At 51.0% G+C, this 16754-nt stretch overlaps 1 protein-coding gene across 3 annotated transcripts in view; it reads left to right on the plus strand.

Annotated features, from left to right (window-relative positions):
- TRAF3 (TNF receptor associated factor 3) overlaps positions 1–16754 on the plus strand; it is a 460451-nt gene that overhangs the window by 390028 nt on the left and 53669 nt on the right. For all 3 annotated transcript variants that reach the window (XM_069638108.1, XM_069638107.1, XM_069638106.1), the window contains exon 9: positions 5850–5990. In XM_069638108.1, coding sequence (XP_069494209.1) covers positions 5850–5990 — 141 coding nt within the window. The remainder of the gene's footprint in view (positions 1–5849; positions 5991–16754) is intronic.

Here is a 16754-nt window from a genome sequence, read left to right on the forward strand (position 1 = left end):
CCTTTTATCCAGGTTCAGTACTCCATTCTGATGTGCCGTCGGGGGCCGGCTCCACGTATCTCGGGTCTTTTATCCTACTTCTGGGGCTAAAAAACCTTTGCAAAAGTCCTTAAATACTTTGGTTGAGACAAATCTTCATAAATCTAGCCTCTTGGATCCACCAGGATTTCCACAGCCACAATCTGAATAAAAGCAAAGTTTCAGGTAAGTAGCTCGCCATTTCGCAGCCGACTGGACTTTGTTCTTAGTTTTTGGGACTAGGTGAGTCTGGGACAGTCTCACTGATGCCTCCTCTTCTCTCGGCTAAGTGGCCGCTCGCGTTACTGGCCGGCAGGAAAGTCTAAAACTCCGGACGTGTTGCTCCCAGGCCTAGTATAGGAGGTAAGGGTTCTAGGGTCTGTCCAACTCTTCGCAAGAGGCATGATCCTGGTAGAGGGTAGGTCTTCATAATCGCCCCCCCCCCCGTTCCAGGTACTTCAGCGCGGACTTCCCGTTTGCTTTCATGGTGCCTGTCTGGGTGGTTGAGTCTCCGGGCACAGAGGCAATGTCCTCAGTGGTGCTGAGTGAGTGCCTCTGCATGCCTGAGGTCCACCTGGCTACTTGCAGTGCGCTGAAGCCGGCCCTATAAGCCTGGAAGATGACACTATAGCTGGCCTCCTGCCATGACAGAGGTGGCACCTTTAGGTCCTTCCCTGATCATGAGGTACCACTCTCTGCTTTTCGCCTCTCTCTCTTGGGTCTGCCAGTGCTTTGCCACTGGCAGACGGTCAGGGTTCCTGCAACGTCCAGCCCTGATTGGCCTTGTGCAGGTACCGCCTGTTCCCTTGGCACCAGTACCTTTGTGGCAGAGAGGAGAACGCCTTTTCATGCATACCTCTACCTCTACCACTGATGACGTTCCCACCCTCGTCTACCCGGTATGGGGCACTCTGGTGCCCGAGGAGCCACATTCCTCATTTCTTGCCTCGCGACCTCTGTCTGAGGCTCGGTTCCTCTGCACTTTTACGAAATGTGTGCTCTTGTGCACCATGAAACCACCCCTTGCCCTACAGTACGGGGCCCAAGACGGTACCTGTCGCGTGGAAAGTTGGAGAGTGTCTCCTTTCCTAAAGGAGCGTTGGTCCACTGGTTTGGATGGGACCAGATGGGACTTAAGGAAGTGTGTTGCCTTTGGAGCGCCTGAGGGGGAGCCCGCCTCAGCGGACAGCAGTGATGGGAACCCTTCATAGAAGAAGAAAGGGCATGGGACGGAGTTCCTGGAGCGCAGGAGCAGAGGGGGTGCCTGAGTGCAGAGATGTGCCTGGAAACCTGGGCTGAGCCACTGGCGGCCAGGGACAGAGACATAGCCGGACCAGAAGAGCGCCATTGAGAGAGAACTTTGTAGAAGTGAACGCTGCGTACCCCAGTGTGAGAGCTCGCGTTCTGTGGGGCTGCGTACCCCAGTGTGAGAGCTCGAGTTCTGTGGCTGCGTACCCCAGTGTGAGAGCTTGAGTTCTGTGGGGCTGCGTACCCCAGTGTGAGAGCTCGAGTTCTGTGGCTGCGTACCCCAGTGTGAGAGCTCGAGTTCTGTGGCTGCGTACCCCAGTGTGAGAGCTCGAGTTCTGTGGCTGCGTACCCCAGTGTGAGAGCTCGAGTTCTGTGGGGCTGCGTACCCCAGTGTGAGAGCTCGAGTTCTGTGGCTGCGTACCCCAGTGTGAGAGCTCGGGTTCTGTGGCTGCGTACCCCAGTGTGAGAGCTCGAGTTCTGTGGCTGCCAACCCCAGTGTGAGAGCTCGAGTTCTGTGCTTAGCAAACATAGGAGCCCGGCTCTGTGTCCACCAAACCCAAAATAGGGAAACCGCTCAGGAAGAATGCTAGAACTAGGGGCCCCAGCGAGGAAGGGCCGAACAGCCATAAACCACAGCCTGCTCCAAAGTGAGGACAAGTCAAAGGTCTGTTGGCAGTTCCCTAAAGTGATGCCAAGACTCACAGAAGAGGACCCAGGGCAGCACACATGGCATGCCGAGCGGCACAGAGAACAAGCGAAGTGCGTCGCGGTTCTGCTGCTCCCCAAATAGAGAAATGCGTCTGGCCCAATGGCAACCTGGCAGAAGGCAAGTAAAGCATGCAGTGCCGGCCCCAGGGGCGCCCCCCGCCCACTAAAACAAGTATCGGCCGGACAACAGAACTGGGCCTCTTCTGTTCTTGTAAAGTGTGTTTAAGGGCGCCCTGCCTCCAGCTCAGTGTCATGCACCGTGGATCTTTACTAGGCGCTGTTTGCATGACACTGAGCTGGAGGCAGGGCGCCCTTTATTTGATGTGGCCGCTCCTGCTGAGCGCATTTTGAGCCTGCCATTGCCTGATTCGAGTTGTGGGTCTTCCTACCCCCAACATCTTCATAGAGAAAGGAAACGGTGCCAACTCGTGCACAGGCCATGATGTGAGCAGATGCGATATCCTGAGAACAGGTGAAGGGCCTGGTGAGCGGTGTGGAGGGTTTTTACGCTGTGCCTCTGGAGGAACTGGCCAGCGCCTCATCACCCCTGGGCGCCAAGGAAATGATGTAGGCCGGGCCTGCGGCATCTGTAGGATGTATCGGTATGCAACAGAGGGCCACCGCGTGCAAGTGCTATATAGCGCTACGTGGCCATTTCCCAAACGCCACTTCCTGGACGCTTGAATGCCAAACTGTATCGGATCACCAGATGGCTATGGTTAATTACATTCTCTGGGCCTTAGACAGAGAAGCTTGGACTTGTGTGTTTAGTGTGTTTTTCCTATATGTTATCCATTTTAATAGAACCTTTTGGTATATAAAGACAAATCAGACTAAAAAGTCAAGAAATGATAACTGATGCTTTGCTAGTCGCCTTTTCTATGTTCTGTACACATAGCCGTGTTAGTTTCTATTCAGACAGTAGCTCATAGGAACTGAAAATACAGTACATTTCATAGCTCTGGGTTTAGCGGACGTCCTTATACACGGCTATTTTTCTTCTGAATTCAATCACTACAGTCATTTCTATAGCTCATTTAAAATCCTCTTCTGTCTCTTTAAAAGCCGCTCCGATTACATCACGTGGTCTTAAGTTTAAAGGTAGGAAACTGAATTTCCAAAGGTTGCGCCACTGCGTCACACAACCCTGCTTTCCTGCTCTGCAGCCATTTGTGAATTCATAAATCCCAACCTGAATCACTGGAAACCCCAAAACCCCGGAGCGTACCAGAATAGCCGTCCACGCCACATTCTTGCGACGGGGATTGGCGCACAGGGCGGCTGTCGGCAATAGCGCTCTTGCTGCTGACGCGGCCTTGTCCGATGCATTCATGCACTGCTGGTGTGATTTACCCGTCGGGCAGAGCTCCTTCCTGATTTGGTTCAAGGAATCCATGGTCCAGGTCGCATCCTAGGGTTATGGGGCTGTGCGGGTACTTTATAAGGCAGTAGTACACACCCTTGAATTGTGAATTGTGTGCCCCAGTGGGCCGTACAGATAGCCACTGGATAATGCTTACTGACAGTATGTATCGCCATTGCAAGTCCAACACTGATTCAAGTTCTGATGTACAGAAAGCAAACCAGGTGCCAATTTGATACCTGTCTAGTGCGTTGCCTTCTTCGGTCACATTTGTACTAATAACACTTTGCATGCTGGGACTTGTAGGTCCTCAATTACCTTTATGAGTATGGATTTCCCAGGGACCCGGGAAAGCTGTGCAGCTGTTACTGCCCAGGATTCACGTTAGAGCGCTACATTTTGCCTGTAGGTAGCACTGTAACGCATGTATGTGCGTGGACGAGCATTGGATTGTGGGCCCGCTAAGGTGTACACATTCCTTCATCAGGACTCCTCCCAGTTTCAGGTGTACTTCCGGTTTGCATTCACCTCTGTCCCACCGGTTCACAAATGGCTCATGATAGAGGCATGATATGAGCCAGGCAGGGGTGTTGCTAGGTCTGGAAAAGACCCGGGGCTACGCTAATGTTGGGACTGTCGGGGCTGGGAGCTAGCTCGCCTTTTGGGTGTAGCTCCTGAGATTCTATCCGGGGCTTCAACCAAAAGACCCGGGGCTATAGCCCCCTTAGCGCCCCCCTAGCAACGCCTCAGCCAGGCACTCTGCGGGGTGTCACATAACCACTGAATAACACAGATTTCAGTGTGTGTGCGCGTCCCTGTCCAAACTCCTGCATTTCCTTGTTGTTATTGTCCTTCTGTGCTGGGTTGTTCACCTTGTCCTCATTTAATAGACCGCAGTATGTCCATAGAGTTCTGATACCATGCGTTTCCCGAGGGTGCCATCCTCTCAGCGGGATGCCCAACCTTTACTTGGAGACCATGTCAGCGCAGGCCATCTCCATATACCAGTAGGTCAATGGCGCCCAACCTTATCATAGAGTGTCGTCGTCGAGCCCACCCGCCTATGGAATCCTCGCTGGCCCTGAACAGACCCTGAACGTAGGCACTTACATCATCTGCAACCCAGCCAAAATAAAGGGTGTCCTCCTAAACGGCAATTCCATGGCCCCCAAATCTGACTGAGTGCTTGGTGGGTTCTTGCTGGCCCTCCCCGACTGCCCCAGATCCCATAGCTTGCACTTGGACTCGCGCTCAAAAAGCGCATTAACGGTATGCCCCAAAGCTCCTGATTCTAGCTCTCCCACCTCCCTTAAATGTTCCTTCTGTTCCTACCCAGTAGCACCCAAGCCACAGTCCAGGCCATCGTTGGAAGAAACACCCTCCTCACCGGCCTACCCTAAAAAGCTGTCCTCGTCAATGGGACTTAACAAATGTGGCAATATGGCCGTCATCTGGACAGGTGGTAGCTGACATACAACTGGAACATTCCCCAAAACAAGCGCTGCCCCAAACCTTCCCTGCGTATTCACCTTGGAAACCAGTGGTCAGCGGTGGAATGTGGAGTAACCCATCAGACCGGGAGGGAAGCTCAGAGACCACGCGGCCACCTGAGGAACTCTCCAATGCTCTGTAACATGAGTTCCATACCCAGTCCCGCACTCAGAAGCTGGAGGAGTCCGGCATTAAGCGTGATATGTATGACCAAGAATAATGATGGTGTTTGGTAACTATGCATTAGCTTCCGGGCCGTCATCGTATTGACCGTTGCGGACTTTGCTGGCACCCACTTGGTCACCTTTGGCCAAACCCTAATAAGAGATCTGAGAGTGCCTCAATGCAGCGTGCCACCTCCCCAGATGCATGAAATGCCCCGTCTGAAGAGTATCTTTCCAACGCGGCTCCTGCCAACTCAAAAGAGATTGCTTCTCAGCCCTGCAGAATGCCGGGGTGGGGCACAGGGGCGAGATGAGGTATTATAGAGCACCCGTCTTATGCATTCTGTGCAGCGCAAGGGTTCAGTGGCAGCGATTACAATGTATTACCCAAATTGACCTTTTGTCCTAATTGACCTAATAATAGTGGTCCTAATTGACCTTCTGCACAATTGACCCTTTGCTTTATTTTACTTATATATATATATATGTGTGGGGTAATTAATAATATAATGGGATTGGGTAGGGAGTTGTGGGGGGGGGTTTGGATTGAGTGGGCGGTTTCCCCCACATATATGTCCTAATTGACCTTCATTTCACGATCAATTGTGAAAAGGTCACTTCTCCCGCGGTCAATTGTGAAAAGGTCAACTTGCATACATCCATAACAATGATGTGTGTTTGTGCAGAGTGGTGAGGGAGCATTATAATTTACAACCAGAAGAGAAGTGTGCTCCTGCTATCCAGGCTGATCCTCCTCAGACCCGGGTTCTGCACCTCAACACTGTCCCTGGGCAGCGGAAACAGGTGGGTCAGACGTGCCAAATAATTGTAGATTTTGTTCCCCCCCCCCCCCCCAGGTGGCATCACTGCAGAATGAAAGTGTGGAAAAGAACAAGAGCATCCAGATCTTACACAACCAGATGTGCGGCTTCGAAGTGGAAATTGAGCGACACAAAGAGATGTTGCGGAACAACGAGTCCAAAATACACCATTTACAGGTAAGGGCGAACTCCCAGATGAATTCATGGGAAATGCAAGGCTTGCAGGCCAGACCTTTGCGGAATAATTCATGTTGACTGCGCCATCCACAGGCTCTAACTAACAGAGGAAGCAGGGCCTATGAAACCTGTGCAGGTCTGATATCGCAGAATAACCAATTCCAATACACCAGCTACAGGTAGAGCTCGCAGAATACTCTCATAACAAGGACGCGGGGCCCGGATAAGTGTGGGATTATTCCGGGGTGATCACACTATCTAACCAAAGAACCCCGCACTCAAAGAAATCAAAAAAGGGCTAGGATCCCCCACTGTAGAGGACGGTGATTACTTTTAATCACATGAGTGAAACAAGTTTTATTTTATTCATTATCAAAACGTGTTATTTGGAAAAGGTTGTTAATCATCAATTAAAAAATCACAAAATTGTTGTTTCACATAATTACATCTTTGCAAACTACTTCTCATATGTATCGCTGCATAGATATCTCATGTGCTGTTAGAAAGATGAACACATTAATATGCAATATCCACCACCACTCCCAGTGACACAGTGCCTAAATACATTAAAAACTACTTAAGACCTAATTAAAAATCCATCTTGGCTAGGCAGTCTTCATAACCCCAACATGTTTCTGTTCTTATGATTTAGAACATTCTTCAGGGGGAGTATGCCTTATATCGATCTCCGATCCAGGCTTTGATGGAAATGTTCTTAAAACGTCATATGCAGCGTATTCTCCCATATCATTTAGGATATGGATATGGGGTTAGATGGAGGTGGGCGTGTTCTACCGACTTTAGTGTCATTTTTACCCGCAGGCTGTGCACCCAGCCACGGTAATGCACCCAAAATGGTATCTGTTTTCTTTTTTCGGCATTTCTTGGTTGCTTGTCCTTTTTTGGTCCTTCTTCTGCCGTGCAGGGTGGGGGAGGTCCTGTTTTGACTTTTGTGTTCGGCAGGAATCCTTTGAGAAGCCTGCCAAGGCTCTAGAGCAGGGGTGCACAACTGATTTTGACAGAGGGCCGAAAGTACCTTACATGAGGGCTATGGTGGGCCGAAAAGTAAATGTGGGCAGGGCGGTAGGCGGGGCGTGGCAGGAGGCTTTTTAAACCCCCAATTTGTACTAAACACATGGAAAAAGAATGTTTTTGAGGGGTAACGATTTTTATTTGCATTTCAAACTTACATTTTGTACTACACATTTTCCATTGTTATAATTCATTTTTACTTAGTTATTGTATCTCACCTGTTTAATTAACTTATATATATTTTATTGACCCTAGATACACTATGCCCCATGGCCCCCTCACCCCAACCAAACACTATGCCCCATGTCCCTCACCCCTAACCAAACACTATGCCCCATGGCCCCCTCATCCCCAACCAAACACTATGCCCCATGGCCCCCTAACCCCCAACCAAATACTATGCCCCATGGCCCCCTCACCCCCAACCAAACACTATGCCCCATGGCCTCCTCACCCCCAACCAAACACTATGCCCCATGGCCCCCTCACCCCCAACCAAACACTATGCCCCATGGCCTCCTCACCCCCAACCAAACACTATGCCCCATGGCCCCCTCACCCCCAACCAAACCCCCCAACTCAGCACACACACAAACATGCACCCATACAGACCCGAACCCCACCCCCCAACTCAGCACACACACAAACATGCACCCATACAGACCCGAACCCCCCACCCCAGCACACAAACATGCACCCATACAGACCCGAACCCCCCACCCCCCAACTCAGCACACACACAAACATGCACCCATACAGACCTGAACCCCCCACCCCCCACCTCAGCACACACGCAAACATGCACCCATACAGACCCGAACCCCCCAACTCAGCACACACACAAACATGCACTCATACAGACCCGAACCCCCCCACCCCCAACTCAGCACACACACAAACAGGCACCCATACAGACTCGAACCCCTCATACCCCCCAACTCAGCACACACACAAACACGCACCCATACAGACCCGAACCCCACCCCCCAACTCAGCACACACACAAACATGCACCCATACATACCCGAACCCCCCACCCCAGCACACAAACATGCACCCATACAGACCCAAACCCCCCACCCCCCAACTCAGCACACACACAAACATGCACCCATACAGACCCGAAACCCCCATCCCCCAAATCAGCACACACACACAAACATGCACCCATACCGACCCGAAACCCCCACCCCCCCAAATCAGCACACACACACAAACATGCACCCATACAGACCCGAACCCCCCACCCCCCAACTCAGCACACACAAACATGCACCCATACAGACCCGAAACCCCCACCCCCCCAAATCAGCACACACACACAAACATGCACCCATACAGACCCGAACCCCCCACCCCCCCAAATCAGCAAACTCTCAAACAAGCACCCATACAGACTCGAACCCCCACCCCCCAACTCAGCACACACACAAACATGCACCCATAAAGACCCGAACCCCCCCAACTCCAAACCCCCCACCTCCCAACTCAGCACACACTCTTAAGCATGCACCCATACAGACCCGAACCCCCCACCCCCAACTCAGCACACACTCTCAAGCATGCACCCATACAGACCCGAACCCCCCACCCCCCTAACTCGGCACACACACAAACATGCACCCATACAGACCCGAACCCCCACCCCACAACTCAGCACACAAAAAACATTCAAATCAAAACATTCATACATATCCGACACCCCCCACCCCCGCATCTCAACATACACAAAATACATTCAAATACAAACATTCACACACCCCCCCACATCTCAACATACACACAAAATACATTCAAATACAAACATTCACACACATCCGACCCCCCCACCCCCGCATCTCAACATACACACAAAATACATTCAAACCCAAACATTCACACACCCCCCTGTATCTCAACATACACACAAAATACATTAAAATCCAAACATTCATACACATCTGACACCCACCCACCCCCGCATCTCAACATACACACACAAACATAAAGCAAAACAAACCCAACACACAAACACAAACAGACCACTTACCGGAGACGTGCTGGAAGGCAGGCAGGTAAGCGGCAGGTAAGCTGGAACGCTGGAATCGCACTACGACTGGCGTGGTCCAAGGCTGAAATGCCTTCCGGCATCAAGCCTTATGGACCACGCCAGCCGTAGTGCTGGCCCTCTATTGGTGCAGCACACACGCATTACGTGGCCACTCGTGTTACTGAGGTGGTAATTTGTGCGTTTGTGTGTTCGCCCATACACGTTTGCCCCCAGCATCAGGCAATTCGTGGTGTGAAGCTTTGAGGTGTACGAGCTTTCTGTAAAACCTGCATGCATACAATTCTGTCCCCTTTTATGCGGCTGCCATTAAGACTGGACATGGCTACACCTGATAGCTGCCCCCCCACACACGCACACACACGCGCACTCTCTCCCTTCCCCCCTTTGTCCCGGTGGTCCTGCTGCTGGGGGCGATTTAGTAATGGTTTCTTTTTAACAAGGCGGTCCAGTAACGCGAGTAGCCTTGCAGTAGAGTAGCCTGCCTTCCCCTGGGCAGGAGACATGGCGTGCACCGGAGCACCGCCTGCATGGAAGCTTGCGAGACCGGGCACTCCAAGCAGGCAAGTGTCTGGGAAGGTCCCGAGCAGGCCTCGCGTGCGATCAAGCAGCAGAACATCCACTTAATGAGCGCTGGGGGTAGGGCGCACTGAGGGTCCTAAACAGAGGTGCTACCGCCCTCCTGGCCCCTTCACACCACTGGGCACGGCCAGCCTACGGGATCTGGTACACGTTGGCATAACTGCTTAGGCTGTGTAGTGTGGGCTTCTCCTTGCTCTTGTTTCCTACCTCCTATACTATGGAATGACTTACAGACAGATTTGTTGTGGAAAAATGATTGGCCGTAGGCATTTATTTTCTACAGAAAATAACACAAACAAGAATCATGATAACAACATGTGTCTATGCTTTTGGGCACACCGTGTCCAGGGTTAGCGATGCCAGCCTTCTCCTTGGTCAGTCTCGGTTACCCTCGGGCATCCGTTCCTGGACACGTGCCGCCTACGACTTTCTTCTACCGTGTACCGAAGAAAGTACTCGGCGTTCCTGCTCCTCTCTCCGCTCGTTTCCTTCTTCCTGAAGTTTTGCAGGGTGGGTTGGGTGGCAAAACGCTTCCTTCTCCTTTGCCCAGGTCCCAAGACGCCTACCCGTACGAGGTGAGCGTCTTGCCTGGTTTCTTTTTCTCCCTTGTCCTTTGGCCATACTTATACCCCGTCTGTCCTTTTGTTATTATCCTGGGGGCTGGGCCCTGCCCAGCCCCACTGCAGGTTTCCCCTCACACCTTGCCTGTTGTTAGGGGCTGTTGCCTGGCAACGCTGGGGCAGTGGCGCCAACTGGCTGCCCCTCCCTATGTTTCTTCGCGCCATCTCGCCCCCACCCTGCGACTAACCCCTCCAGGCCCTCTATCGGGCCGTACTTTGCACGGCCCGGGGCCTGGGGCATAGGCTGTGCAGTGTGGGCTTCTCCTTGCTCTTGTTTTCTACCTCCTATACTATGGAATGACTTACAGACAGATTTGTTGTGGAAAAATGATTGGCCGTTGGCATTTATTTTCTACAGAAAATAACACAAACAAGAATCATGATAACAACATGTGTCTGTGCTTTTGGGCACACCGTGTCCAGGGTTAGCAATGCCAGCCTTCTCCTTGGTCAGTCTCGGTTACCCTCGGGCATCCGTTCCTGGACACGTGCCGCCACACCTGAGTGGGCGTTGCCTCGGCCGCTCAGGTTCCCCCCAAAAGTACCCGTGTCTGCGTCCCCTCTCCTCTAATGCCTTCAAATTAGTGTCTGCAAAATGCCCCATCCTATGTTCTATGTGGTATTATTGTTGACATGAAAATCTCTGTTTCCCTCAGCCTGAGATCCCTTTAGATCCCCTTTTAACATTCCCTCTTTCCAGGCCATCCCCTGCTACAGTATTCCGGTCTACTGGCTCCCTTATTCTACAGGCCCTTTAATATGCTATCGCATCTTTTTTATCTGCACCTTCAGCCTAGCCCCAACCCTTCAACTCATACTTTATTAGCGGGCTGTTTGCTGGGTCTATTACCCCTGCTATTTTCGCGGTGTATGTAGCTGCGTCTAGATGTGCTGCCTCCCAATTTTTACCTTTTCCCTTTAGCCAAAAAGCCCCTTCCAAGGATTCACATATTTTTTGTTGTTGACCCTTCCCTTCATTTTCTTTTTACACCCGTCTAAAAATTTACATTCTGCACGTGCTTTCTGCGTTGCTTACCTGTTTCGTAACTTTTTTGTGCATTCCTGCCCAGGTTTCCCTTGACTCGCCCTGTTTCCTTTAGTTTTACTTATTTCTCGGATATCTTTTTGTTGCTAACCTTCCCTTCTCCTCCAGTGGAACCCATGCCTTTACCGGTGTGGGTGTTTATTTTCCAGCCATACCGGTGGCCATAATCTCCTTTTTCAGTCAACCTTATGGCTAACCTTTTCATTAATTCCGGTGCTTATTCGTGGAACCCATGATTTTCCTGGTATGGGCGTTTATTTTCCTGCCATACACGTGGCCCTCTTTTCCTTTCCAGTCAGCCTTTATGGCTAACCTTTTCATTCTTTCCGGCTCTTATTCTTAGGACCCATGCCTTTTCCGGTATGGGCGTTATTTTCCTGCCATACAGGTGGCCATATTTTCCTTTCCCAGTCAGCCTTATGGCTAACCTTTTCACTCTTTCCGGTGCTTCTTCGTGGAACCCATGCCTTTCCCGGTATGGGCGTTATTTTCCCCTGCTATATGCGTGGCCATATTTTCCTTCCCCTAGTCAGCCTTATGGCTAACCTTTTCATTATTTCTGGTGCTTACTCGTGGAACCCATGTCTTCCCTGGTGTGGGCGTTCTCCGCCGTACGATTGCCTACTGTTGCCCCAGAGCCATCTTTTCTTCCTGGTTGGTAGGCGATTGCCATATGACTGTTCTTATTGAACACTTTGGAATTCCCCCTTTTCTGCCCTTCTGCTTATGCTCCATGCTCCCAGCTATGTTTTTCCGATATCTCCCCTGCCACGCCCTTGTGCCGTTGGTGGGTGGTATGTTACTTTGCTACTCTGCCGTCCTCCCTGTGTCCCCTATTGACTGCCCCAAAGGTATTGTTCCCCTGACCTCAAACGATTCCTTGTCGTTGTTAACGTATCCCCTGTTGTCCCTGTCTTTTCTTCTATCATTATTTTCCCATTATTCTTGTTGCCCTCCTGAACTGTGGATCCTGTGGTCCCCTTTATCTTTTAAACCGTTAAACATGTACCGATTAAAACTCTCCTCGTCCCACCCTCTGTCCGGGTAACCTTTCATTTCCTTCTCACTCCCGCTCGTATTCCTTTCATGCATCCCCCCCCAATGCTTTGTATACCTTCAAGACCTTTGTTGCTAAGTTTACAATGCCACTCCATCCTCTGGGTATTCTTGCAATACCGTCGGTGCCTATTGAGGGCTGTGTCCCGTCTCCCCTGGGTCACCTCGTGGAAATGGACCTGCCCCTGCACTCTTGCCTGCCCGTTCTACGCCAGAGCCCTTAACTCTCTCCTTAACTATTACTCCTTTCCGTTTTACCCATGCTTCCCAGGGATCCCACTGTTCCCCCCTGCTGCTCTCTACTTTGGTTGTGGAATTGGACCTGCCCCTGCACTCTTGGCTGCCCCTTCTCTTTGCGATGTGCTTCCAATCTTTCTTCTGTCCTGGTGGCAGTGCCCTCACCTGCCGCTGTCCTCCTCACTCAGCAAAGGTGACGTTTTCCCTTGCCCTGTCCTACTTCCGCAGAATGTCCAGTACCCCTTTCGCCCCAACCTTTTTCTGCCCCTTCTGCCCTGGTCTTCTTTCAAGTGCTCCCTTTCCCCATCCTCGCTACTCTCCTCCTCGTCGGATGTTACTGCCGTTTGCTCGGCCCTGTGGTTTTTCCCTCCTGAGTTCTGGGCGACTTACCCTGAACCGTGATGCATTCTTTCAACATTTTAACAATTTTATTTTATTTATTTATTTTTTTTCATTACCTTTTCTGTTGGTTTTCTTTTGCCTCTTCTTAGGCTCCTCCGGCTGTTCTTGTGGCCCACCTGCCACCTCTCTCGCCCCTTCTGGCCTTGCGGTATAGTTGCCTCCTCTTCGCTGCTGTTGGACTCCTCTAGTAGCAAAGCGACATTGCCCTTGCCTTCTCCTCCTTCTGCATCAGCTCTAGCACCCACAGTGCTCCATATTCCTTTTCTGATTTTTTAGCTCCTGGTAGCACCTCTTGCCCATCCCCCTGCGTGATGGGTACCCCGCTGCCTGTAGTGCCTGAACCAACAGCTCCCTGACCACCTCCAGCCCCTTCTGCCCTGGTCTTCTTCTGTCCATCTTTGCGTATTACCCCCTTCCATCTCACCCAAGCCTTTAAATGTTCTCTTTCCTCATCTTCGCTACTCACCTCCTCGTCGGATGTTACTGCCGTTTGCTCGGCCCTGCGGTTTTTTCATCTTTTCTCTTTACCCTCTTTAGCTCTGGGCGACTTACCCTGAACCGTTATGCATTCTTTCAACATTTTGACAATTTTTTCCCCAATGTTATTATCAATTGTTTCCTTACTTTTTTGTTGGTCTTCTTTTGCTTCGTCTTGGGCTCCTCCGGCTGTTCCTGTGGCCCCTCTGCTACTTCCCTCGCCCGTTTCTGGCCTTGTGGTATTATTGCCTCATCTCCGCTGCGGCTGGACTCCTCTAGTAGCAAAGGCGACATTGCCCTTGCCTTCTCCTCCTTCTGCACTTCTGCATCAGGTCCAGTACCCATTGTGCTCCATATTCCCTTTGTGCTTTTTTTTTTTTTTGCTTTCTTTTTTTTTAGCCCATGCGCTAAATTCCTGCGCTCTTCTAGCGCTTGCTTCAGCCATTGCCTCACACTCTTTTGCTCTGGGATCTTCCTCTCTATGTTGCTCTTCTTTTGTCTGATGCTCTTCCGAGGGCTTTTTTTTTTTTTTTTTTTTTGGAGGTCTAATCTCATGTTTCTGCGGAAATAATTCCAAAGTGACAAAAGTGGTCAAAAACACTAACGACACACCTATCGTGGGATCTGAACTCTGGTCGCCTGTATTTTGAGTAGTAACCTTGCCGGCCAGCCTGTGAATAATAACTTAGCATGTATATAGCGCTACGAACCCTCAGGCATCTGAGCGCTGCTTATTACTACCCATAGCGTGTGGCGTGCATTTTATCTACCTCAGAAGTATGAAAGGCTGAGTTTGGTCCTGGCAGGATTCAAACCTGTCTCAGCAGGCTTTGCACAGATGGCAAGGCAAGCACCCCACTCGCTGTGCTATTGGTCCGGGCAAAATCCTTATCGGGTTTTCCCGCTCTCCTTGTGTCCTCCGTGAGCCCCGCCTCCTTTTTTATGTTTGTTCTGAGCCGTAGCTAGGGAAAAAAAAAAAAATGTTGTGCCCTCTCCGATGCTCGAACTTATGACCTTTAGTTTATGAGACTGACGCGCTGCTTGCTGCGCTACGAGGGCTCTGTGTTCGCAGCTCTGCCGATTTCCTGGTGTAATGTTGCAGACCCGCCTTCCTTTCTTGCTCGTGTGCGCGTTCTGTCTCCCGGTCTGTATGTATATATTTAATGGTTTGATTTTACCCAAAAAGCTGTATAAACGAAATAGACGATCGGGTAATACCGGGTTGTTATTAGGGAGTGGACATCCTTTTGCAATTCAGCTTCATTAAAACTACTGTTTGTTTCCAAATGTGGCTACCACGCACGAAAACGAGTATTTGTGACTTTGCAAACATTCTCAGGGGCGGCCAAGAAATGAGTTCAATAAATACTTCCACCCTGCTCAGCCCACTATACCCCAGGAGTGACACTTACAGCTGGCATCCCGGTGCATCCTGGGACTTGCAGTTCCTATTTTGTGAATATTGATTAAAGACCAAAACCAGGCACAGGAGATTCCGGACATTGGATTAGAAATCAGGTCTCCAGCGTTTCAAGACCAAGCCTTTACCACTTGAGCCACTGGTGGCTATTGCTGCTGTTGGGAAACACTCCCGAATTGGCAGAAGAGGTCACACACGGCAGCGTTCCCAATGGCACCGATGTGGACGGGCAGCTTGACTTCAGGAGAAAGCGAAGGAGAATGGCTGGCATGAAGTAGTATGAGCAAGAAGACTTCCTATGGCACGCACCCCAATTCAGTCCTCCTCGGGCTCCTTGCTCCTGCCCTCAATGATTCTTGCTTCCCGGTGGGCTTCTAGGTCCTGTTCCTGCCGCTCCTGTTTCGTGGGCGCCGCCCGCAGCTCCTTCCTTCCAGACCCTCCGCCCGTTGCTCCAGCCGCCGCTGCAGTCCTCTCAGCTGTAGTGGGAAAGAAAGAAAAAAGACACGAAAAGCCAGCAGAGGCAAAACGCTTCCTTCTCCTTTGCCCAGGTCCCAAGACCGCCTACCCGTACGAGGTGAGCGTCTTGCCTGGTTTCTTTTTCTCCCTTGTCCTTTGGCCATACTTATACCCCCTCTGTCCTTTTGTTATTATCCTGGGGGCTAGGCCCTGCCCAGCCCCCCTGCAGATTTCCCCTCACACCTTGCCTGTTGTTAGGGGCTGTTGCCTGGCAACGCTGGGGCAGTGGCGCCAACTGGCTGCCCCTCCCCATGCTTTTTCGTGCCATCTCGCCCCACCCCGCGCCTAACCCCCCAGGCCCTCTATCGGGCCGTACTTTGCACGGCCCGGGGCCTGGGGTATTTGCAAGCTTCTTCTTACTCCTGCAGGGCAGGCCTGAACAGATGAGCCAGCGTGACTTTGATTCGCCTGCGGGGTCTCTCGGGGCTCCGCCCTCACCCCATTATTGTTCACTGTTTACGCCTGGCAGCTGGGCGCCATCACCTGCCGGGCAGTTTCTAGTCCATTTGGTGCCCAGGGCGAAACACTAAATTGCACCCCCCTCCGCGCTTGGCATGCTCGCCACTCCCAAACTATGCCCTGAGGTTAAGTAACTTCTACCCAACGTCAATAAATCACTGTTGTACACATGAAACAGGTTTTATTACATTGTGATTCAAGAACTTTTTATTAAAATAGCCTTTTATTTTTCGAGCAATTAGTGTCTATTTTAATTTCCCTATATGTGTGACTTATAAAAGCACATCATTGGCTATTTGGATCCTTGGCTTCTCTGGTCCTTCGTCCAACTGGTCCTTGATTCGTCACTCTCCTCCGGTCCTTGGCTCCCTTGCATAACTGCCAGGTATTTCCATGTGCTTCGTGACACTGAACCATCCCAGGCATCTCCTGTTAATTGCTAGGACTGGCATTTGTGTTCTTCCCATTATAAGTATGGGCCTAGAAGGAGCACCATGCAAAGTGAAAATCCAGGACTGGCTCATGGCGTCACGTATAGCATGGGCCCGCCACTTGGCAGCAAGGCCCCTATGAGTTGCTCTGCTTTTCTGTCACCCCTCTGGTCCATGACTCCCTTGTGAGTCACTCTTTTCTGCTCAGTCGCCCTGCTGGTCTTGGGAAACCTGGTTGATCGCTCTCCTCTGGTCCTTGGTTCATATGGCCCATCACCCCTCTGGTTATTGGCTCCCTCATGAGTTGCTCCTCTAGCTAATCACTCCTCACATTTTGATGTAATCATAAAATACCTGGGTGTTACCGAGGATAATTTCTGGCAAAATAAGGGAAGAATAGTGTGTTTACAAAGCATCCACGTGTACTCCCCCAAGTGAAC

This window comes from Ambystoma mexicanum, chromosome 14, assembly GCF_040938575.1.
Source record: "Ambystoma mexicanum isolate Mex_15411 chromosome 14, UKY_AmexF1_1, whole genome shotgun sequence".
Taxonomy (NCBI): Eukaryota; Metazoa; Chordata; class Amphibia; order Caudata; family Ambystomatidae; genus Ambystoma; species Ambystoma mexicanum.